Consider the following 26,207-nt stretch of genomic DNA (forward strand, 5'->3'; position numbering starts at 1 on the left):
CACAAACGATGAGTTTTACAATGGTCAATTATAGTGTGCGCTGTGTCACCATAAATTCTACAGTTTTTTCGCCCAACTGCAGTCATTTCTCGCATTTTACCTGCAGGCACATACTCTGAAACGCTCTCTTCCTTCTTTTTCAAAATGTCAATCAGCTGTGTCAGCATATCAGCCATCCGATTCAAACTAGACTCATCTTTTGTATCGGGTTTTGAGTCATTAGGTACGCTGGGTCCCTGCTTAAAACATGCAAGCACAAGCTCAGAACCAGCATTAACATGTTCGCAGCTGTGCAAAGAAATCTGCGCGTTCTGACCGATCGCATATTCGTTTGTAATTGCTCTCGACTTGCTGTCACGCTGGAAACTGTCTAATAGCTCCTGAACATCCTTTGCGGTCCATTTTTCTAATGGCCGCACTTTAAAAGTACGCGCTAAATCAGTGTCTGGACAATTTCGCACAAACATCATTGCAACTTCAGAACTCAAATTGTCCATACACCTACCCTGAGCCCTGAGACACTCGTCAGCAATGTCTGCTGCTTTATTCAGTCGCAGCCAGTAGTCAACAGGGTTCTCGCCGTATCTAGGTAACGTGCTGTAAAAATCAGCAAGTGGCATACTAGAATATGACACATTAATGAAATGTTGCTTAAGTATGCTGTATATTAAATTTGGCTGTGATTTGTAGTCTAACGTAGGGTTACTGCGCAAAGTTACTTTTACAACATCTCTTGCCCTACCCATAAGATGGCTGATTATTTCATCTGCTTGATTAGGAATGTCAACATTTCTTTTTTGTAGGTAGAGCTGCATCATGTCAACCCATTCTTGGACATCACATCTACCCAGATTGTCGCCCCTAAACACAGGCGGTTCTTTTTCATCTGATTTCAAGATGACATTCAACTGTGATAAATCAAGATTAGCACATTGGGAACTCGAAGTGCTAGTCTTGTTACAGCTCCCAGCGAATCCAGCCTCTGATAGAAGTTTAGCAGTAACTGATTCACCAATTTTTCGACCCAATTCCTCAACTAAAACATTAAGATCGCCCACATCACGATCACTAGATGTTCCCAATTTACCTGGCTTAGGAGTAGACGTGACAAGGAAAGTTTGGTTGACATCATGCGCCATGAAATTCTCTTTCACTGAATGGTCATCAGACTTAACTTTCATTCCACTCTGCCCCAATTTAGCATTAGAATATTGCATTAGGTATTTTCCCCGCCCAGCCCCGAACAACGAGCTATCTGCACCACCCTCAGCCATTTGAAAATACTTTTATCATGAAACTCAAAAAGTAAATAAACTAATCAGGAAAGATTCAGTCAATAACAGTCACTTAGCTGCAGTCCGTCGATATCCCCGTTGCTCAAAGGCTGGTCAGAAAAGAAAGTTTTCTTTTCTCTTTTTTTTTTTTTTTTTTAATCGCAACGTCCTTAAACAGCAGGCAAATCGTCCATCAGAACCCCGCGGTGTTTCAGATGCACTCCGCCAGTCTCTCGATGGTTTTTACGCGAACCCGAAAGTCTGCGACGTCACACTCTCTCCTCGTTAATCCCTTGTTGATTTTCACGTGAAGCTGGAAAGCCGCGACGGCCCCGTCACTCTCGCTCCTCGCCTCTCCCTCGATGATTTTCACGTGAAGCTGGAAGCCCGCGACGGTCCCGTCACACTCGCTCCTCGTTAATCGCTCGTCGATCTTCACGTGAAGCTGGAAAGCCCGCGACAGTCCCGTCACACTCGCTTCTCGTCTCTCCCTTGATGATTTTCACGTGAAGCTGGAAGCCCGCGACGGTCCCGTCACACTCGCTCCTCGTTAATCGCTCGTCGATCTTCACGTGAAGCTGGAAAGCCCGCGACAGTCCCGTCACACTCGCTTCTCGTCTCTCCCTTGATGATTTTCACGTGAAGCTGGAAGCCCGCGACGGTCCCGTCACACTCGCTCCTCGTTAATCGCTCGTCGATCTTCACGTGAAACTGGAAAGCCTGCGACGGCCCCGTCACACTCGCTCCTCGTTAATCGCTCGTCGATCTGCGTTGTGTACGTTCACAAAACAAGCATTTTGACACCATTCATACTTAATTCACAGTTTCATTTTTTACAGTTACACAAGCTCTCCCTGTTGCGAGGGCTTAAGTGTGTGTGTGTGTGTGTGTGTGTGTTTGTTTGTTGCTGTCTATGTTTGTGTATGTGTTTGAATGAGAGACAGTGTGGTGCTGTGTGTCTGTGTGTTTATACAGACAGCTTGTTATAGCCTCCCCCCTAAAATAGAACACTGTATATGGAAAGCATCATCAATGCACCGTGATGCACCGAAATATCGAATTGAACCAAATCGAAGGCATGATAATCGTAACTGAACCGAACCGTGAGACCAGTATAGGTTCACACCTCTAGAAACCACAGTACTCGGAGGAAACCCACACCAACACGGGGAGAACATGAGAACTCCACAAAGAATTGCCAACTGACCCAGCTGGGACTCAAACCAGCGACCTTCTGGTTGCGAGGCGACAATGCTAACTACTGAGCCACCAAAATTTTATCTTGATCAATGCAATAAAAATAGAAATGAAGTAGCACACTTCTGACAATGCAAAAACCATTGGCAACGCAAATTGACTGTAACATGAGTCGGGGTACAACTGAGTAGAGGGTCCAAAGGTAGTTTAGTGCAGAGTCATGTAGGGCAGTGGTTCCCACAAGGGGGCCTCAGCAAGCTTTGTGGGGGGCCGCGTCATATTAAAAAAAATTCTTAGCAGTGGACAATAGTATTACTGAAATGAATATACAAACTGAATAAATATGTATTTACACTAGTGGTGGGCCATTATTGCGAGATCCTTATCGTGTGATTAAAAAAATAATAATTGCCGTTCATCTATTCTCAAAGTTGGGTTGGGAGCTGGGTCTATTCTACGCAAACTATGATGACTTTCACCTTGATATTTTAGCGGGATGTATACCTGACCCGTAAGCCGTCTGACAAAAGAGTGCCCTTCTGAATCAAATCAGCAAGATGTCTGACTTTCACTGCCGTTCATTCATGCTGTTGGGACAAACTAGGGTATTAGACGCAAATAAGGACTAAGGACTGGTGAGAGTGTTATGGAATTTAATAGCGTACGGCAAATGGAAAGAAAAAAAAACTTCTGCATTTCGCGATGTGTGTGTGTGCAGTCCTTTATTAACAGAAGCGCGTGTCGGAAAATATGCAAAGGTCCTAAAGACTGCGGTGTTTACTTCAATAATGCCACTAATATCTGCATACTCCACGTCTTAATTCCATTTCTGTTTACTTCAGTTATGACTTTAGTCGGATTAAGGTGATCAAATATAGCTGTTTCAAACTTATGTAGGTCTACAGTTCAACATTCATCTTTAAAGGTGCAGTAGGTGATCTGCCAAAAGCTAACCGCTTAGCACATTATCTTTGGACGGCGGGGAGGGACTGTGATTCAAAGCCACACCCCCTGAAATCACAACACAACAGTCACAACAGTCACAACAGCAGACAGACAACCCACTAGTTCATGTCATTCGCCAGTTAGGTAGTGCCAGCGCCATGCAGGAATTACATTAATTTCTTTGCCACACTTACATGCTATTTCTGAGCGAATATTCAAAGTAGCATGGTAAACAGTATAGGAAGGCTGTCATTGTTCAAAAATGACCCAATGTGAATATAAAAGCAACTTCAGCTCAATAAAGCAGGCTAGGCGGAATAGCGTTATTTACTGATGTTTTGTTGTTAAATTAAATATAAATCTACATTATAGATGCTGTCAAAGGACCTTATGAAACTGAAAATAATCACATCAATCTTTCACAAGGAGATTTCAGTGGCTGAACAACGTCTGTGCATATAAGTCATTCATAACAACACAATCTAACATAAGCTTAGCCTGACTAAGGGTGCTTTCACACCTACACTTTTGTTTCGGAACGTATCTCGTTTGCCCAGTTAGCACAGTCCATTTGGCATATGCAAACAGGGCAATCGCGCTCTGTTCCGCGCCAAAGTAATCGGTCCGAGATCGCTTAAATGAGGTGGTCGCGAACCCTGGCGCGGTTCGATTGCAGTGAGAAAGCAATGATCCGATCCGAGCGCGGTTATATCACAGTGTTTTATGGATTTGTAATAGGCTTACGGCTATATGAAGAGAGAATTATGAGTAGGGCGGGAAGTTTCGCGAGTCTCCGGATGCCCGCTAACGAGTGATGATCTCCCGGTAATCTCATGTCTCCCTCCCGGTCCTCAAATCGGCACCGTTGCGCACCCTTCTCACTCCTCCCCACCGCGTCTCTCCTCAGACAAGTCGCGCGCGCTCATCCTGTCAATCACCACCAAACCACCACCTCTCCTGACAGCTGAGCGGGACGCTCCAAAATACACCCTGACACTCTGACCAATGTAAGGAGAGTTTACTCGCACGTGACTTGTTTTAGCTCTTTTGGTCCGATTAGAAACTTTGCTATGTGAAAGCGAACCGCTCCAAGAGCAAAGAGCAACAATGTAACAATTGTAATCTCTGTTTCGGAACAACTGAATCGATTCACAGGTGTGAAAGCACCCTGAGTTTAAAACAACATTACCTGTCTAACAGTAATACTTCAGCCATGGTGTCGTCCTTCCTCCAGCGTGCTAAAGTAACTTCAATACTGATTCAGGTTTTTAAAAGTTTCAATTCAGCATTTGATTTCTCCCGGTCCGTCTCGTTACCGCGCGGCCGATTTAAGGGCGAATTATAACCGCGCCTGGCTTTACAGTAATCGGCCCGAGCTTGTCTGTCCTTCAGCGCCTCCGGCTCCGACTCGGCGAGCGGCCCACAGCTTGCTTGCGCGCATGCGTTTGTGATGCAGACGGGCACGCGCTAATGGCGGATCTGCGTGAACAGATGCGCAGAAGTCCGAATCTACATATGCTGACAGACAGTCTGACCTGCTTATCGGAATTATGGGAGATGTCGGTCCGACTTCAGCTCTGAATTGGATGAAATTTTTTTAGTTTTATGCTTTACCCAGAATATAAAAATACATATAAACACATTTAGATCATGTACTGTTATCATTACTATTGGACTGTGAAGAGACTTTCAACCAGCACAACAAAAAATGTTTCATCTCACCTACTGCACCTTTAACTGAATAAACAGTTAGTAAAAATAAGTACATCTCATTAAACGGGGCGATGCAATGGCGCAGTAGGTAATGCTGTTGCCTCACAGCAAGAAAGTCACTGGTTCGAGCCTCGGCTGGGTCAGTTGACATTTCTGTGTGGAGTTTGCATGTTCTCCCTGCGTTCACGTGTGTTTCCTCCGGGTGCTCCAGTTTCCCCCACAGTCCAAACACATGCGGTACAGGTGAATTGGGTAGGCTAAATTGTCCGTATTGTATGAGTGGATGTTTCCCAGAGATGGGTTGTGGCTGGAAGGGCATCCGCTGCATAAAAACTTGTTGGATAAGTTGGCGGTTCATTCTGCTGTGACAACCCCGGATTAATAAAGGGACTAAGCCGAAAAGAAAATGAATGAATGATTCTTAATGAACATAATTTCCCTTCCAGCCACATCAGTGACTCCAGCCACCCAAGTCATAGACTCTTCTCTCTGCTACCCTCAGGCAGACGGTTCCGCAGCATCCAGTCACGCACCAGCCGACTGAAGGAAAGCTTCTTCCCTCAGACTATCAGGCTGATGAACACTTAACACACCTCACATAGACCCTTCCATACCCCTCACTGCACACCATTAATATGTAGCATGCACTGTGTTTTGATCTGATCTGTATTTTGTACTGTCTGGAGCCAGCACCTAAGCTTTTCACTCATCATAGCACACGTGCTGCTGATGATGTGACAATAAAAGTGATTTGATTTGATTTATTTTCATCACCAATTATCATAGTATAACAGTTTCTCAAGCATTTTGTGATGCATTTTGTAAACAGTAGATGAGCCCTTGGTCTAATGCGCCACCTGGCTTGAGAAACCTGTTCTCAAAGACTTATTATTTGGGTAGCACACATATTCTGAATGTCTTCGGCAGAATTCAAATGAGCCATTTTAGTCTAGAATAATTCCAACATTAATATAGATAAAAAATAATAATAATAATCTATGCCCACCTATATAATAAACACATAGTTTGTTCTGAACAAATTTTTTTGTCGTCATTACTACAAACTTACAGTATATGAGCGATTATATCATTTAATGTGGAGGGGGCCTTACAATGTTTTTTGGGGAAAAAGGGAGTCTCAGGCAAAAAAAAGGTTGGGAACCACTGATCTAGGCAATGGTCAAAATAGGAATAAACAGTATAATGAGGAAAATACAAAATCATCATTGTGGTCACAGGCAAAGAGGTCAATACAAGAAGCAAAACAACATAAACGAGAAACAAGGCAAGGATAGACAATAGAAAGCTTTGTAATGCTACAGGAAAACAAGACTCAGCACTGTGAGTGTGCAAGTGTGGTGTATAATTAGTCTGGGATATCTGTTATATGGGGAGTGACACAAACAACTGAAGTAAGATCCACGTGCAGGTTTATTAGAATCATCAGGCAAGCAAAGGTCAAAACAAGTGCAAACAGGTATATGTAGGAAGTCCAGAATCGTAATCAGTAACAGGGGAGAGATCAAAAGGCAGGCGACAGGCAGGGAGAACGAGAATACAAGGCTAGGTCAAAACACGGGTAAACAAGACAAGGAAACGCGTTGTAGTGCTACTTACAGTAAACAAGACTCGGCAATGGGAGTGAGTGAGTGATTGTGCTGCTCAAATAGTGTGTGCAATCAGTCTCTGACAATCCTTAGGTGGTGCGAGTAATCAGTCTAAATGAGGAAGCATGTGTGAGTGTGACCGGAGTGCATGTATGAAAATGTAGTCCAGGAATGGCGAATTTGTAGTCTATAAGTTATTGTTAGTGTAATCCAGCGATCTTGTGAAAAACGATCGCTGGTAATCGTGACAATATCAGTCCATGATGAGCTTCCAGCTGTGTGTACCTAATCAGGGGTGATCTGGAACTGATGTGTGAGTGAGGTGCCTGAAGGAAAATGTAGTGCAGCTCGGTGACAGAATTCAGGGAATAGTGAGTGTTTCCACCAATCTACAAGGGATAGATCACTGGTGATCATGACAATGACCATGCTTTGTTCTGTTACAACACCATGGCAAACAATTAGGTCTTCAGGAGATTTATTTAGCAAAAAAAAATATTTGTATTATTATTATTAAGATTTAATATACAGTATAAATCCAACTGAAATAAACGCATTAACTAAAAACTAAAGTCCTTTATGAGGTCTTTTATCAGTTATGTATTTAAGGTAAATTTTACATTAGCTCTTTGAGTATATATTTATGGATTTAAATATTTTATTTAAAGCAAAATAATTTTGTAAATAATTAAACATTGTAATTAAAATAAATTAAAAGGAAAAAACGTAAATATTAAAACACAGCACAGTATCAAGATCAGAGCTATGAACTTTTACAATTAACTTATGAAAAAATTAATTGTTTTAGTTTGTAAATAACTATTAATTGTTGACCCAGTTTTACAGTAATGCATAATGCATCAAAAAAAAGTATAATAAATGTAAAAGTATGCCATTATATCATTCAAAAGTTGGGTGTGATCAGTGCTTAATATTGTATATCAGTATCTGCTTTTTACTAATAGTGACAGTAAAAGCAATTTGGCAGTTTCGGATATTTAGTGACTGCATGTTGACGAGCAGGAAAAGAATAAAGTGGCATTGAAAAATAGGCTAACAAATAGCCTAGCGAACAATAAGCAAATGTGTGGAGACAGTGTGATAAAAACATAATATGCTATAAAAAAGAGCATTTGATAAAAAGAAACAAAAAATTAAAGGACAAACAAATACGTCTATAATAGACCTTTTAAATTACATTTTTAATTGCTATGATATTGCAGATATTGCAAAAACCATGGGAACCCTTTATGAATACTGCATGGCTTCATATAAAGTGTTAGTAGCAATTTTGATGTTTGTGTTTTAATTTAAACAAAATCACAGTCTTTCATTGTTGATGTAGAGAGAGTTTAAAAGAACAATAATATTGAACTCACCATTCAATGTGAGAGAAACAGCAGAGCTTGATTGTGATGAGTTTGGTCCTCCAGATCTCTGTCCTTTACACCAGTACTGACCCTGATCCGACCAATCAGCTCCTCTGATAGTGAGAGTGTCTCTGTTTACAGTGTAATGACCACCAGACTGTAACTTTACACTGCTGCTGTTTGTATACCACTCATATGTCCAATCACTGTGATCAGACTCAATCACACACTTCAGATTGACTGTCTCTCCAGTGAATACAGCACTGTCTGGTGTCATAGTCACTGTAGGTGTGGGTAACTCTGATGAAGACAGAAACATAAACTGACTTTAACAGCTCTTTCAGTGGCATGAACAATAATTAATTTTTTTCAAAACTACACAGCTTAAAGAGTTTATCCACATACGAGGAGCAGCTGAATCTAAAAAAAATCACTTAACTCATTTAAACAGCAGCATCTATAAATCACTTCATTCTCCTAGATGTAAATATATATATTTTTTCTGTATAAAAGTGGCTGTTTACACCTGGTAACATCATGTGTTTTTTTTTTTTTTTTCATGTGCTTTACTGATTTGTGAAAAACATTCTATTTACACTTGAACAGATGAATGCGTCTCTGTTAAACTGATATATGATTCTGATCTTCAAAACCTGTGCTATATGCAAATTTAACAGTTATGCAGTTCATCTAGGGCTGGTTTACATTGATAAACAATAGAAAAGTGTTCTGTTTATATTAAAATGAACACTTTAAAACACAGGAGTTCAAGAATTAGATAATGATAATAATGTGCCCCTCCAAGTAAAGTCGTGACATAAACATACATTAACAGGTCATGAGATCATGTTGGTTACATTTAGCCTAAAATGTTAAATAAAACATTAATTAACAAACATGTACTAACAAGTGAGGTAGCCATTATTTACATTTGAACTCATGTTGTAGTTAGGGATAGTTCATGATTAGCGCATGCCTTAAATTAATATCATCTGTGTCCTTCCATTACTTAAGCATTTGCGCTTGTACAATATATCTGATGGTCATATGGCCCATGCGTGCTCTCACGTTTGTTTATTCTGAGAGGAGTACAATTTACATATGTGGTTTTAAAAGCATTTAGAACTGTCCAGTTTTGTTTGAAATGCGTCCCCCAGACCCCCTCCTGTAGTTCCTCTCAAATGATTTTGAAGGGTATTTACACCTGCCCACATTATGGTCATCAGGAAAAATTAATGAAGTGACCAGTTGTAAACAGCCTCAAAGTGCCACTCAAGTCCAATAAACCAAAAGCCTCATACTGTAGCTCTTTCTAGTGATGTGTCAGATTTTTCAAAACATTTAGACCATTTCAACACTGATTTTCTTACAATCAAATGCAAAGTGCAAACTCACATTCAGTTTAAAGGGGTCGTACATGAGGAATCAAATTCTGAATGATAGGATGTCTTTGTTTCACAACTTCAGAGTTTCTGCAGGTTTCATCAAGTCACATTTAAGACATTATGAGTGACATTTCAGACTTATACGGAGCTAAAACGCAAAGGATTTTATTTCTAATGGTCTGGTTGATCCAATGGAAAAAGATTTTTACTTGCCTCATAAAAAAAACAACACATATTTTAAATAATGTGTTGAAACAAGTAAACTCTTTTTTTTCAACAATGTTTCTTTTAAAATATAATGTCAGGTTTTAAAAACTATACTAAGCTAAAAGTATGCAAAACAGTCTGTCCAGGTCCTTAACAATTAGCTATAAATAAAACAAACATTTACCAAATGTTATTCTGTGGCAGATAATTAAGCCATAGTGGTAAATAGAGTTGATTAATAAAAACTTTGTTATTTAGATAGTTGGTGATTAGACGGGCATTGGTCCAATAACATAGACATAGAAATAATAAGCTCTTTTTAAAATTATTTAAGACCTACAAAAATATACTTTTTAAGGGCTAAGATATTTATAATTAAAGATTTGGAATTTAACACTGACATCTCAAAATACAACCAGTATCAAAAAGTACCTGATAAAACCAAGCACTGCCCTATGATTTTTCTTTATTTATTTTTTAATAATCTGTGTAATTTTAATGCATGCAGTGAAACAAAATCTCAATAAAAACAAAGAATCCTTTGTTATCCTGAATTATTTTTTTACATCACTTATAAATACATTATTTATTATTTTAACTGAAATTAAATGCATCCGTTTTATATTTAAAACAATGGCCACAAAGGCTGTACAATAAATGACTGATAAAACCATGTTTGTAACGAGAAAAACGTTATGTATACAACTGCATGACGGTGTGTTTGTTTACGTTTTACAAAAACAAAAAACAACAGTGAAACCCAAACAGCAAATTATGGACATAAACCACCAGCAAAGAGAATGAGGATCCTGATGAGATCCATGTTGTAGTTGTAAAACATTGTAACACAGTACCTGTTACAGCTGAAGCTCCTGTTTTAATGGGGTTCTGACCTTGGCTTTCATCTGTACTGAGTTCTGAATCAGGGAAGGAATAAAGATCTTAAAACAGTAGAACAGAAACAATGGCCTTACTGCCATTCAACCCTGGTTCAGCATTTAACTTCATCTCAGATTATAATGTCACAGTAATTGTGAACTAATATTGCAGACTTCCTTATCTCAGATAGAGAAGGGCTGCGCCGATAAACAATATTATATAGAATTACAAAAATGTATGGCATTAATAATGATGAGTTCTGGACTAATTTTTGTATTGATCCAAGAACCAATCACAGCAGTTTTGTGCAACAATGGGAATAGGGTTGTAACAATATACCGGTATGACGGTTTACCACGATTTGAACGTGCACGATTATCATACCATGAACAATTGCATATCAACGGTTTTAACCCTTAAAGACCGAGACAGCCGCCCGCGGCTAAAAATAAGTACTGCTCTTAAATGTTTAATAACTTTTGATCCGCTGATCCGATTCATACAATTCAAAGATTGGCATAAAGAAGAGAATCTCAGCTTTCCAGTGCATAACATTCGCGGACTTTCAGAGGCTCCGGAATCAGTGCGGTTACGTCATCAACATTTGACAACGCTGATTTGACAAAGAAACGCTCGTCACTGTGTCTCCGGACAAATCAGACATGATACATTGATGCATTGTCCCTCCTCCACGCCCAGATTGGTTCAAACTCGCTATATCACAACCAATAAGCATAGGTTTCGCTTTTGTTTGTGGACCAAGCTTTTTGAACAACACGGAATGAGAGATAGGCATACATTTATGCGCGGCTGAATAAAACGCAAAAAAAAAAAAGTTTTTCATGAAATAATTCTCATACTAAGTACTTTTGCATGCACAGCAGCACAGAAACATGACAAAACAGTGACACAGCAAAGACGAATTGCTGCTCTTGCTGTTTTCAAAAGACGCAAATGAAGATGCAGCTGTTTGTCTGCATTGCAGACAACCATATCCAAATCCATATCGATAGACAACCATATCCATGCTGGCACATAAAACCTAAGGATGTTCCATATTGAATCTAGTTTCGTTATATAACTATTTATAGTATAGTAAATATTTATATCTATTTTTTACTGAGGATTTGCACCATGTTTATTTGGACTTTATTTGGACTTTGACACATTATTTATTATTTTCTTATTTTTATTTGTTCATTGTAAGTGGTGTTGTTTATAGTAACTAAAAATATATTATTTGGAAAAAGTCAAATTTGCTTCACTGTTCTATTATTTTGTAACATTTGTAACATACCGTATACCGCGAAACCGTCAAACCGTGGTATTGTTTTAGACGATTATCATACCGTGAAAAATTCATACCGTTACAACCCTAAATGGGAATCTAGAAATGTGTTGATATTAGAGATGCACCGAATTTTTAGCTGCCAAATATTATCGTCCACTGAAAATTGGTTAAGTGGACCCTCTAATTTTTTGTGGCGTCTGTCAGTGTTGGGGTACTCCTTTAAGTATAGTAGCATTAACAACTGATATCGAAAGATATATAGTTCCCCTTCGGGGGGAACTCCAGCACTATAAGTGGATTTGATGTTCTAAATCCACGTATGGGAGATTCGGTTCAGAAGCCGCTCGTCTGAAAGAGTATTGAACGGGCCAATTAAGAATGAATTGGCAGCGCAAGCCTGCGCAGGTGTACTGCATAGGCTTAATTAACTGAGCATATAAGCACACCTGGCGCCAGCAGACGCTATCCTTTTCGCTTCAGAGACTTTTCTGATCGAGCTTCATGTGGGTTCCTCCTGCTGTTTACAGCCACTTCGAGCGAACGAGTGTCTCCCTTTCCAGAGCGAGTCCACGCAGCGGCAGATGGTCGAGCTGGGTTTCTCCCTTGCCTGGCGTCCCTTTGGGTCCGGTCTTCCAGAGCGGTGCGTACTGTTGCAAAGCATCCTAAAAGAGCAACACAGTCGTGCAGCACGTCCTTTTCAGGACGACGCTCCGACTGTGCGTTTCTGGATGCGGGGGTTTTCTGGCTCCGGATGATGGACACGATCACTGCATTACATGTTTGGGAGTCCAGCATGTTAATGTGGTGCTCGGGGGCGGTTCATGTCGTCACTACGATGCCATGACCGTCGCACAGTTGAGATCGCGTCTAACTTTCGTGAGAGAGCGAGCCACCCCAGTCGCCTCCTGTTCTGCAGCGGGCGCTCGGGCAGATCTGAGGGTTCCAGCGAAAGATAATCCGCCGCCTAAGGGCTTGTGGACCTCTCGCTCCTCCAAGCGCTCCATCCAAGCTTCGGGCGCTGGGAGTGATCCATCTAATCAGATGGTAGCTCTCACGCTCGCTGACACCGGAGATCAGATGTCCTCCGCGGCATCGGAGGGTGGGCTTTCATTGTCCGACGATGATCCGGACCCGCTCGCCCCCTTCGGGCAGGTGAGCGCTGTCAAAACGGATACTGAAACGGACGTGTTAGCCGTGCTTTCCTGGGCTGTTTCCGGGCCGGACCGACTAGAGGGGCGTTCCCTTCTTCCCGGCGACGCACAGTAGGCTCACGCGGTCTTAAAGAGCACCTTTTTTCTGCTCGTGCTGCGTGTCCCTCCACCCTCACCACTCTTGGTGGTGGAGCTGCCAGGGGGTATGTGGCGATTCCTTAGGTTGAGTGTGCGATGGCGGTTAATCCGCGCAGCGCCTCTTCTTGGCGGGGTCTCCCTCGTCTCCCATCCAAAGCCTGTGAGTTTTCGGCTCCCTCGGAGCTAGAGCTTACAAAGCTACGGACCAGGCTGCACCCGCCTTGCATGCGATAGCCACCGACCAGCGCTACCAAGCGCAGGCGCTGGTCGAGCTGCACGAGGGTGGGTCCAACCCAGGCTTATGAGCTTCGCACCGCAGCCAACTAAGCTCTTCGGACTACTAAGTCCGCTGCGTGTGCTTTGGGGAGGACGATGTCCACACTAGTAGTCCAGGAGCCCCACCTCTAACAAAACTTGGTTGATATGCGCGAAGTTGACAAAGTCCGCTTTCTTGACTCGCCCATATCCCAAGCTGGTCGGCGACACAGTCTGCGAATTCACCCAGGAATTCGAGGCAGTGAGAGAGCAGTCCGATGGGTGATGTCTAATCGGCGGCCCCGTAAGCCCGCTCCGCCCGCCGTGCCATCCATACCTGCTCCTCGCCGAAGGCGCCCACCTACGAGAGCTGCACCGCCCCCGCACTCGCCTCTGGCGAAGCGAGCGCGTCGAGCACCTCGGAAGCAGGCAACTCCCCCTGCCCAGAACCGCGAAGCGTCACTGGGACAGGTCATCTGGAGAGGAGGGAACTTGCTCTTTCCCCGCTGGAGGGCAGGGAGCCATTTCCAACGGCACCTTTTACTGCCATGAAATGAAAGGGCACTTTTCCACTTCCCCGGAGGTGACAGCCCGAAATCTGCCAGTTTGAGCTCAGCTCTCTAGCTCGTAGGTTCGGTGCACTCCGCCAGTGGCTCACGGGCACTGCAGGCCCTGCCAGCCTGGGACGCGCCGCCTCTCAGCTCGCAAGGTCTGCATGCTCCGCCAGCGGCTCACGGGCGCTGGGGGGACAGTCTCCCTTCTCCCAGCCCCCAAGCCCCCCCTCCGGAGTCAGGGTGCGGAGCCAGAGCGAATCGCTCTCCTCCAGCTCTTCTGTGGGACCCTCGCGCTCCCCGGATTAGCACACCCGCTCCGCGCTGCCCCTCCGCGGGTACGTCAACGATTGCTGCGATGACGTCATTAGCGAGGGCTCTGACTGCCTGGTTAGCGCAGGCCAGCCCCTCGTGGTGGCTCATACGCGTGATCAGACTCGGCTACGAACTGCAGTTTTCAAACGGCCTCCCAAGTTCACGGGCGTGTATTCACCAGGGTTAATCCCCTGTCCGCCCCTGTCTTGCGAGAGGAGATTGCTGCCCTCCTGGCGAAGGGTGCAATCGAGCCGGTACCTCCAGCCGAGATGGAGAGCAGGTTTAACAGCCCGTACTTCATCGTACCCAAAAAGAGCGCTGGGTCACGGCCAATCCTAGATCTGCGCGTTGTGAATCGCTGCCTTCACAAGCTGTCGTTCAGAATGCTTACGCAGAAGCGCATCCTCTGATGCTTTCGTCCTCAGGATTGGTTTGCAGCCATAGACCTGAAGGACGCGTATTTTCATGTCTCCATTTTCCACGCCACCGTCAGTTCTGCGGTTTGCATTCGAAGGTCGAGCATGGCAGTACGAGGTCCTCCCCTTCGGGCTCTCTCTGTCTCCGCGGGTCTTCACCAAACTCGCGGAGGGTGCCTTAGCGCCCCTTCGGCTCGCGGGCATCCGCGTACTCAATTATCTCAACAATTGGCTGATTTTAGCCCACTCTCGGGAGTAATTGACTGCGCACAGAGACGAGGTGCTCCGGCATCTTCGCCGATTGGGGTTGCAGGTCAACTAGGAAAAGAGCAAACTCGCCCCGGTGCAGAGGATCTCTTTTCTCGGAATAGAGCTGGACTCGGTCACCATGGTAGCGCGCCTCTCCGGAGAGCGCGCTCGCCTGCTGCTGAACTGTCTGAGGGAGCTCGACAGCAAGTTAGTGGTCCCACTGAAATATTTTCAGAGGCTCCTGGGGCATATGGCTTCCGCTGCAGCTGTCACGCCGCTCGGATTGCTCCATATGAGACCACTTCAGCTCTGGCTTCAAGATTGAGTTCCGAGACGCGCATGGCATGCGGGCACACACCGATACTCTGTTACTGTGCTTTGTCGCTGCACCCTCAGCCCCTGGAATGACCCCTCATTCCTGCAGGCCGGTGTGCCTCTGGGACAGGCGTCCAGTCATGTTGTTGTTTCGACAGATGCTTCCAGCACAGGCTGGGGAGCCGTGTGTCGCGGGCATGCAGCTGCGGGCCTGTGGGTAGGTGCCCAGCTGCATTGGCATATCAATCGCCTAGAGCTGTTGGCAGTGTTCCTTGCTCTCCGCCGTTTTTCTCCAGTGCTGGAGCAGCAACACGTGCTGGTCAGGACGGACAGTACGGCGGCGGCAGCGTATATCAACCGCATGGGGGGTATGCGCTCTCGCCGCATGTCTCAGCTTGCCCGCCGTCTGCTCCTCTGGAGTCACCTGCGGCTGAAGTCGCTGCGCGCCATTCACATCCCAGGTATGCTCAACCGTGCAGACGATGTGCTCTCACGGCAGCAGATTCACTCTGGAGAATGGAGACTCCACCCCGAGTCTGTCCAGCTGATATGGGCGCGATTCGGGGAGGCCCAGATCGATCTGTTTGCTTCCCCCGAGAATGCTCATTGCCAGTTGTTCTACTCCCTGTCCGAGGGCTCTCTCGGCGCGGATGCACTGGCCCACAGCTGGCCTCGGGGCATACGCAAGTATGCGTTTCCCCCAGTGAGCCTGCTCGCGCAGTTACTGTGCAAGGTCAGGCAGGACGAGGAACAGGTTCTGTTAGTTGCGCCCCTCTGGCCCAACCGGACCTGGATATCAGAGCTCTCCCTCCTCGCGACGGCCCTCCCATGGCAGATCCCTTTGAGAGAGGACCTACTTTCTCTGGGACAAGGCACCGTCTGGCACCCTCGTCCCGATCTCTGGAACCTCCACGTGTGGTCCATAGACGCGAGGAAGACTTAGGTAACCTGCCGCCCGCGGTGGTTGATACCATCACTCAGGCTAGAGCCCCCTCTACGAGGCGCGCCTACGCCCTGAAGTGGAGTCTATTCACTGAGTGGTGTGTCTCTCGGAAGACCCCCGATCTTGCCAGATCAGTGTTGTGCTCTCTTTCCCTCAAGAGAAGCTGGACAGTAGGCTGTCGCCCTCCACTCTCAAGGTTTACATTGCCGCCATCTCCGCTCACCATGACGCGGTGGCTGGCGGCACCGTGGGAAAGCATAACCTCATCATCCAGTTCCTCAGAGGCGCTAGGCGAATTAATCCAACTCGCCCCCCTCTCACACCCTCTTGGGATCTCGCCCTCGTTCTCACGAGCCTGCGATTTGATCCCTTTGAGCCACTCGATACAGTATCTTTAAGATTTCTGTCCCTGAAGGCAGCTCTGCTGGTCGCGTTGGCCTCCATTAAGAGGGTCGGGGACCTGGAGGAATTTTCGGTCAGTGACTCGTGCCTAAAATTCGGGCCGGAATTTTCTCACGTTATCCTGAGACCCCGCCCGGGTTATGTGCCAAAAGTTCCTACCACTCCCTTTAGAGATCAGGTAGTAACCCTGCAAGCGCTGCCCCCGGAGGAGGCAGACCCAGCCCTGTCCTTACTTTGTCCAGTTCGCGCTCTGCGCATTATGTGGACCGTACTCAGAACTTTAGATCTTCTGAGCAGCTCTTTGTCTGTTATGGCGGACGGCAGCAGGGAAGTTCCGTGTCTAAACAACGTTTATCCCAATGAATTGTGGAGGCCATTTCATGTGCTTATTTGAGCAGAGGTCAGCAGCGCCCCCTGGGAGTGCGTGCGCACTCTACTCGGAGCGTTGCATACTCTTGGGCGTGTGCGCGCGGCGCTTCTTTAACAGACATTTGTAGAGCTGCGGGCTGGGCGACACCCAACACATTTGCAAGATTCTATAATCTGCGAGTGGAGCCGGTTTCCTCAAGGGTGTTAGGGACCTTTGGTGTTTGAGGAAACAACTCGGTAGATGTTGTACACGCTTGCGGTGCCTTTTTTCCCTAACACGGAGAGATGTGCACCCTCCTGTCTGTCAGTAAAGTTCCCCATTCGGTGAGCCCTGCAGATTCCTCCGAGGCCCCCAGCACTGACTCAGCGGAGTCACTTGCTGGCCCACTAAGTTGTAGGTCTGCCCGCTGGTCAGCCCGCGTCTTGGGTATAGGTGCCTGCTATGGCCGATCCCCGCTGGTGATCCCCATATGCTTTTCCGCCACGGTTAAGTTCCCCCCCCTGAGTGGACCCGTGCTTTCCCTATCTGCTAACCACCTTCTTATGCGCACTCCCCCTTCTCAGGGTTAGTCCATATGTAATTCCATTTGTTTCCCTTATTGGGTGCGGATGGTCTCCGCAGCGTCCTCCCTACTGGGATGGCACGCTTCCCAACGTACTGTCGTATTCCTAGAATTATCTAGACGCTTGCGACTCCCAAAAAAATATACCTATTCCGTAAAACTTCTTTTGAAGTGGGATAAGTTAGGGCCAAGGGCACGTTGGAGGACCGCGCCTCTCATGATCTGGGTGCGTCACGCTTGCCTGACCGCTCTCTCATGATGGGTGTTGGTAAGGTGCAGTCATTATGGCGCTTTCAATGGGCTCCCATACGTGGATTTAGAACATCAAATCCACTTATAGTGCTGGAGTTCCCCCCGAAGGGGAACGTTCGAGGTTACTAAAGTAACCCTTCGTTCCCCGAGGAGCATTCCTCAGAAACAAATAATCCCACATCTCTCCTTAGTAAATGCACTTGACTTCATAGAACACACTACTGCCACCTAGGGGAATACATAGTCTACCACTGTTAATTTTATCCCCTTTTTCTCATGGCATTGTCTCACCTTAACTGTTTAAAAACTGGAGAACTGGATTTGTCTCTGGGACTCAGTCACTCCAGCTGCTCTCTCTAAAAACATCTTTACACTCCCCGACTGATCGGGAGGGATGGCTTAACAGGAAGTCTTATTTGGAAATATTCAAACTACTCCAATTTTACCAATAATTTTTCTTTTGAATGCCACACTCTCACTACAATTTGTCTAGCTCAATTCCACATTTTGATCATGTACTGTTCGCCTGTTAGACATGTTCCTTAATCAACATACAATGCTGATCCTGGAACATCACTCCTGTTTAAAAATATAATCCAAGCCTAATTCTTACCCCTAAACTATAAATTATCTCTAAAATCAGAAAGACCAATGTTGTTATCAATGATGTAGAAGCATACAATCCTGATTGCAAGACTAAACTTAACATAATCTATAAACATTTCCCTTAAATCTAATTGGTTGATTGGAATGTTGTTCTAGGATCAACATAGATGTTGCATTCGGTGAAATCAGGTTTGTTGTTCTCCTGGTCAGTTGGGTGCTTTTACATAGGACTTTTTTGTTGTCAACCCACTTATTGTATTAGGTGACTTCAACTTCAACCTTACGCTACAGACCTCTCTCTACTATTTCATTACCTCAGGTGGGTGGCTTATCAACCAGATGCATAAATCTGGTAATCAACTTACAACTTATTACAATATAAAATGTCCTAATTAAACCATAACACACTTTGGATCACTTCAGCAATATATTTGACTTAATGCTTCCCACAACAACAGAGTCAGCCTTCCAACAGTTTATTTTAGATGCCATTTGCCCTCTGTTTCATTCACCCACTTCTCCTCCATTGTTACATTCACCCAGACCTCATCTCTTGATGTAAACAGTACAACATATACCTTCTGCTCCACATTAACATCCTGCCTACTGTAGATGAGATCTGTTCTCTCTCTTCCAGGCCATTGCACACTTTTCCCTATAACCACTGACTCTCCGATGCTCTGCAAGGACACCATACAGCCCACATGACAGCAGAGAAAACATGGCAAAAATCCAAAGATCCCCAGGGCTTAAGGAAGTATCAATCCTAATTCATATAATTTGCCACCCAGCTGCTTACTGCCAAAACTTTATATACCACTTCAGGCACTCGCAAACTCTTCAGGACATTCAACACCCTGATCTGTCCTCATCCACCACCTCCGTATTAGCTAATGAAAGCTCAATGAAACCACAATTGCAAATGGAAATACACTTGACAAACTGTAAAAAAGCTTTGCTGTCTAAAGACCGGGACATTCACAAAGCTGACCCTTTGTTTTCTCGGGAAACTAGAACTTCTGATATGCACAGACAAAGCAAAAACAAAGCAGAGTTCAGTACCATTATCACCGTAATTGTCACTCACCACAGAGAGATTTACTGGTGCTCATATGTCTGGTAATATAATAATCATATTATTTGCAAATATTTGAGAACTGCCTCTAACAATGAACTGCTTCATGAGTTCATACTCACAGATATTTGACTCAACAGAATATGCGTATTTGGTGTGCTGTCCAGAGAGAGGGCTCTGAGCTCAGGAAGACACCCTAACTCATGTTACTCCACATGTTAGGATAAAGAGAGATAGGGTCCGAGCGCAGTGTCTAGCCCGGCTCCAGAACGCTCCACCCTCAGATTTAAATAGTTATCAGGTTTAATAGTGTGGAGTTGGGGTGGTGGAGGGACGCTGAAGTCAAAAGAAAATGGAGGCATGACGTGTTTGACGATTTATAGGGGTTTGCTCTTGAGCTGATTGAAGAATGATTGTGTGTGTCATGTATTAGGCTCGTCAAAGACTGATCGTGCTCCTACCGAAATTTGTCTATAAAACATCACAAAATGCCTCCTTTTTATAAGTCAAATTGGATAAAAGCATCTGCTAAATGGTTAAATGTAAAGCTACTGCTGGTTTAAACATGGTCTGTTATATTTTATAACTGCATGATGGAGTGTTTGTTCATTTATTGCAGAAAAAAACATGACAGTGAAAACCCAGAAAGCAAATTATGGACATAAACCACCAGCAAAGAGAATGAGGATTCTGATGTGATCCATATAAAACATTGAACTGCACAGTACCTGTTTTAGTTGAAGTTTCTTGTCCATTTTGTGGCTGATCTGGACCTGTGTATTGATTTTGTTCTGTATGAGTGAAGGACATCAGAACTAAAAGAGAAGAACAAAAATCAAGCATTTTTATCAATTCAAAACGTCAATTTCAATTCAAAATGCCAAATTTCAACTGAAGGTGCTTGTAAGTGTGTTTTGACTCATCATTCACTTTATCAAAATTAGATTGCATTAATAGTCTTCTCATTGCATCTAAAGCATTGCGCCAAAAAACAAACAAACAAACAAACAAACAAACAAACAAACAAAAGATTATAATATAATTATTTAAACAAAAATATTTTATTATTTTATTTATTATTTATGAAAATAAACTTTTATTTGATCAAAAGCAACAAATAATAACATCTAATATCATTTTCTCTATAAAGCTTGCATGTTTTATAAGATTTCAAAATGTCCCCCTTCATTGTCAACACCGTATGATGTTTAATAAAATTCTATAAAATTGTGTGGATTTACTTCATCAATATTACAACCAACATTGGAGATGCATCATACAAATGGCAAATTCTAAATACACATCAGCAAACAGAACAAGGTCACAAACTCCGACCCACAAGAGGGAATTCTCATTTATAGGTACTGTTCACTAACAAGATGACAACAACTGCTGGCCTGGCATACTCAATACAGCCTTTTTGGAAGTTTTTGCACATGTGTATAAATGCTAATTTATTTTGAAAACTTCATAAAACTTTTTTAAAAAATGCAAGAGAAAAACAAAACAGCAAAGACCAGGTTGTTAAATGGCATCTATATCACTCTTCTTACCACAATACTGGCCCTGTGTAATATTCAATACACCACAAATAAAAGAACTTGCTAATGATGCTGTTGTCTGTTACTGGTGTCTTTATTCCATACTGAACATTCCTCATAGCCTACATAATATCCTTCAACTCTCCTTAGCAAAAGCGATTGTCTGTAAGTAATTATTTAAATTATTTATTCATTAATTTTATTTTTGGCTTGGTCCCTTTATTAATCAGGGGTCGCCACAGCGGAATGCACCGGCAGTTTATCCAGCATATGTTTTACACAGCGAGTGCCCTTCCAGCTGCAAACCATTACTGGGAAACACCTATACACTCTTATTCACACACAAACACTATGGACAATTTAGCTTACCCAATTATCCTATAGTGCATGTGTTTGGACTGTGGGGGAAACCAGAAATAACTCCTTACAGAAATCCTAACTGACCCAGCCAAGGCTCGAGCCAGCGACTTTTTTGCTGTAAGGCGACAATGTTAAGCAATGCGCCACCGAACCGCCCAATAATTATTTAATATGTACTTATTACAGAAGGCATGTATATGGCCATTATTATTGCTAGTTTAGCTTGCATTAATGCATTCATTGTACAAGTCTAAGGAAATTTGCCAGATCATATTAGCATCCTATAGAAAAGTGCCCAGCACATGATATTAGGAGAAAATAGACCAGCTTTGACCAGAAATTGTCCAGCTAACAAAAACCATGGATCCTTAAAAAAGTCACATTTAGTTGTATCAGATATAACAAAGTCATAAGCACCTGTAATGGCATGAAAATACTCTAAATGATCATTTCAAGAGGTCTAGAATTGTTTGACGGGAATGTGTAAATTGCATTATGGCTTAATGTTTAAAAGTCCATGATGTCATTGCATAAAAAATAAGCACTGCACAGCGTAAATGAACTGTCCTGTTCACAACATATGTCATGATAATATTCTCGTAAATTTCTGTAAAGCTTCACTAGCATTTGCTGATTTATACAAATAAAGATACTATTGAGAATACGTTAATACAACATAACATATATCATTATGACATTATTATAATCACAGTACATACAAATAAACAGCTGTAAGACACTCAACACATATACTGTATACATTAACACATACAGTTGAAGTCAGAATTATTTGCCCCCTTTGAAATTTTTTCTTCTTTTTAAAATATTTTCAAAAGGATGTTTAACAGATTCAGGAAATTTTCACAGTATGTCTGATAATATTTTTTCTTCTGAAGAAATTCATGTTTGTTTTATTTTGGCAAGAATAAAAGCAGTTTTACATTTTTTAAACACCATTTTAGAGACAATATTATTAGCCCCTTTTAGCTATTTTTTTTCTCGATACAGGACAAACCATCTGTATACAATAACTTGCCTAATTAAACTAGCCTGCCTAGTTAACCTAATTAACCCAGTTAAGCCTTTAAATGTCACTTTAAGCTGCATAGAAGAGTCTTGAAAAATATCTAGTAAAATATTATTTACTGTCATCATGGCAAAGATAAAATAAATCAGTTATTAGAGATGAGTTATTAAAACTATTATGATTAGAAATGTGTTGAAAAAATCTGCTCTCCGTGAAACAGAAATTAGTGAAAAAATAAACAAGCGGTCTAATTATTCAGGGGGGCTAATAATTCTGATTTTATATGTATATGCATTAGAAGTAACTGCTAACATTACAAAGACTGTTAATACATTCTTCATGAGAATAAAACAAGCTACAGAGCTCTTAACCAAAATAGGCCAAAGTGTTTCACAAACACTTCCTGTTTGGTGAACGCATCATCAGCCTAACACTGCAGATGCTGCACACATTATTTGGACATTCAGGGGTTTAATTATTATTATTTTTTGACATGATTTAAATTTAGAAAATCTGGTTCAGCTGGAGTGAGTAAAGAGGACACAATCTCACTGCAATTCATATTTTTTGATTTAGAATAAATTTGTACAATTTAGCACAATTTGGTCATCTCCCGATGCGAATGGGTTGGATGCCACACCTCCTTTTTAAAAATCGCACATTTTAATTTGACTGAACTTGTATGAATTAGCAACCAAACTGACAATACGTAATATAGTCACGTTTCCTCATGAGATCATCAGGCTGGTAAAGCAAATACAGAAGAGCTGCAAGTGTCCTCAGTGTTTCTGCTGTTCAGACGCTCAGGGGACCTTAAAAGGGCTTAAAGTAATGCTGCTAGAGTTTGGTTCATTAGTGGAGCTTTTTTTTTTAATCTACTGAGCGCTCAAATAGAAAATGTGTGAAGAGTCCTCTAAACGTGTGAACGCAAGGATAAACGACTGCATGCAGCCTCAAAAATAACACCGAGTCATAGAAATAAGTGTGAAAGGAGAACTTAGTTCTGAGAAAGGCACGAACATGACTTGTTGGCAGATATCGCTTGGTGTGGCTCAGTTAAACACAATGAAATCTAAGTGCAATCTAAGTGTCCAAATAGGTTTTAGAGCCACTTTATAAATGGAGAACCACTTCTTGTAAATTAATTAAAATTAAGTGATGATTAAAACTGTAATCTGTTTATCAGTGACTCAAAATCTCTTCATCTTTGATGGAGAATTTATTCAATGATTCAAGCCCATATACAACACCACACACACACACACACCGCATGCATGCACATAAATCCTTCATCTTTCACATTTCTAAACCTTTGCATCTGATCAACACACTACGAACAATCACTAAATCTAAACACTAAACAACACAATGAGCAGCAAAACAATAGATTACAAGAATACAAACACTCTTCTACACATAGACAATTGTTATTTTATCTTCAGCTAAAAACAATTGAATTAAAAACAGATGATAGTGTGTATAATAATGAAATACTCACAGATGATGAGAGGCAGTGCGCTGAAGCCCATCCTGTCGCACTAATAGACTGCATTAACAGTGTTTAGTGTTTTCAGACAGACACTTCCTGTGTTTAAACAGTCGTTTCACACTTAGACAAGAAGTGAGAGGAGACAAAACCCTGAAAGTGGAGGAAAAGGCTGAACTACTAATGTAAGACCATCTGCTATGAATTATTCTGCTGTAGATTTCACTTTCATTTCAGCCAGACTGTGAGGAGACCCTCAGTTTCTGTATTGTTTACTTTCTGCCATTGTTGTTAGGCTCATATCAGCTTATTTTGACTTAAAGGGACAGTCCATTCAAACCACAAAATAAAGAAAGTTTACTTGCTGTTTACTCACTCTCAAGTCTTTACAAACCTGCATGGGTTTAGTTCTTCTGTTGAAAATAAAAAATAAATTATGTTGTAGAAAGTTAAAAACCTACAGCGATTGAAATCTATATAGAAAATACAAATACTGGAAGTCAATGCTTACAGGTTTCAAACATTTTTTAAAATATCTACTTTTGTGTTTAACAGGAGAAAGCCACCACATCACACAACAAAACATTGTGTAATTTTAGGTGTGCCTCACACAGGTGAGTGGGCTTGACAAACCACCTGTAGAAAACACACTCTTTCATCCCTCTGACACTTGCACCAGTTTGGCATATTTGCATTCAGCTCTTTCTTACAATCACTCCATAAGTGAACAAAAAAAAAAAGATGATGTTTGACGATTGCCAAATGTGTTAAATAAATTACCAAACTATCAAATAATACCTGCGATGAGTATTAACTGCATTTACCACAAAAAAGGTGCTATAATCTCTTTCATAGGAGAACAATCCTTGCAAAATCCAAAATTAACATTAGCGCTCAATAGTTCAGCCTCTTCCGCTACTTTAGCAAAACTGCGACCCTTGAGTGTGTGAAGTGTTCAACATTACACATATTACACACAATTAATGTGTGTTTGTTCCATTTGGGTTTTGTTCTCAAATTCCAGCTTCAGTTCCAGTGGTGCCCCCAGAAAATTTTCTTAGGGGTGGCCAAAAGAGGCCGCACCAAATCTTGGGGTGGCACACAAAAAAAAATAATGAATTCAGGGTAATGTTATATTTTTGTTTCTGGTAAATGAAATAATGTAGTTTTTATTCATTTAATTAATTCTACTTGAAATATTGCAATTTATTCTTTGAAATAATTCAGCAAGTACATGTGCAAACCAAATAAAAATCTATGTTTAGTTTAAAAACACTTTTCATATACTGTATAAATAACTTCTTTTTTTTACGTGCCTTTATTGTACATCATACGGTATATGCCATGTCTAAAATTAATGAAGATTAATGAGTTTATTAATATAACAATTTAAATATAACAATTTATTTATATTTAAAAAAACAACTGGAGTGATATGCCAAGATCACTTAAGAAACTTTTTGCATGAAAATTAATTATGACAATTCTAAAGAATACAAAAAATGTATTATGGAATTATCTGTGGTCTTAGACCAGATCATGGCTGAGAAATCATGTTATGAAGTCTTACCTCCCTGACTTATTATCCCTCCTTTCGGCTTTAAAGGTATGCGTGATAGTGAAGTGAAAGTATCATCATCATCATCAAATTATATAAACTTTAGTCGACTTTCAAAACTCGCTGCGTGCTGACATCGCTGCACAAAAGGCTGTTACTCCGGTTTCACGGCGCATGAGCGGTGCCTATTTTGTCGCCGTGCATGCAAACAACCAACCGGGATTCACACAGGAGTGCGTGAGGTTTGCTTTCACCAGCATTGAACTAGAGGGGGAGAGCTACACCAACAATAATTTAGTGACTGCATTTTATTTATTTATTTATAAGTTCATTTAAATCAATAATGTCAACCGCAAAATTATATTGGGGTGGCCAAAGGGGTGGCCAGAGTTTACCGAGGGGTGGCCGTAGCCACCCCTGGCCACCCCTTGGGGGCGCCCCTGTTCAGTTCAAAATGAAAGTGTGTAAAAAATGTGAGTTGGTGTGTTTGTCATTGTGGTGCTGTGACTTCACACTAGCCAGCACAGACTCTGCAGCTGAGCATCTGTAAAGTCCAGCAGACACTTTTCACATGTAGGCGTTTGTTTGAATACCTCTTACATTGATAATGGCAGGCTGCAATATCAAGCAGTAATACATCATATACAACAACTAAGCAAAACTAATCATGTCAGTCATACAAACAAAAGTGTAAAAAAACAAAAAGATCGGTAGATTCCTGATGCAGACTCAGAGGGGGCGGGGTGAGCAGCAACTCATTTGCATTT

The 26,207-nt window shown here is 42.3% G+C and overlaps 1 protein-coding gene across 4 annotated transcripts in view; it reads right to left on the reverse strand.

Moving 5' to 3' along the window:
• The window catches only part of si:cabz01036006.1, a 156,163-nt gene extending 132,037 nt beyond the window's left edge, over positions 1 to 24,126 (reverse strand). Inside the window, exons 1-4 of one of the 4 annotated variants that reach the window (XM_021477672.3) lie at positions 23,895 to 23,983; positions 20,197 to 20,283; positions 10,553 to 10,615; positions 8,116 to 8,406 (exon numbers count right to left, since the gene is read on the reverse strand). In XM_021477672.3, coding sequence (XP_021333347.3) covers positions 8,116 to 8,406; positions 10,553 to 10,615; positions 20,197 to 20,283; positions 23,895 to 23,925 — 472 coding nt within the window. In that variant the 5' untranslated portion in view covers positions 23,926 to 23,983. Of the gene's footprint in view, positions 1 to 8,115; positions 8,407 to 10,552; positions 10,616 to 20,196; positions 20,284 to 23,894 lie in introns of all 4 variants that reach the window. The other 3 variants (XM_073907933.1, XM_073907934.1, XM_073907935.1) reach the window with 3 other exon arrangements.
• Between the last annotated feature and the right edge of the window lie 2,081 nt (positions 24,127 to 26,207).

The sequence above is a fragment of the Danio rerio genome, chromosome 7, assembly GCF_049306965.1.
Source record: "Danio rerio strain Tuebingen ecotype United States chromosome 7, GRCz12tu, whole genome shotgun sequence".
Classification (NCBI taxonomy): Eukaryota; Metazoa; Chordata; class Actinopteri; order Cypriniformes; family Danionidae; genus Danio; species Danio rerio.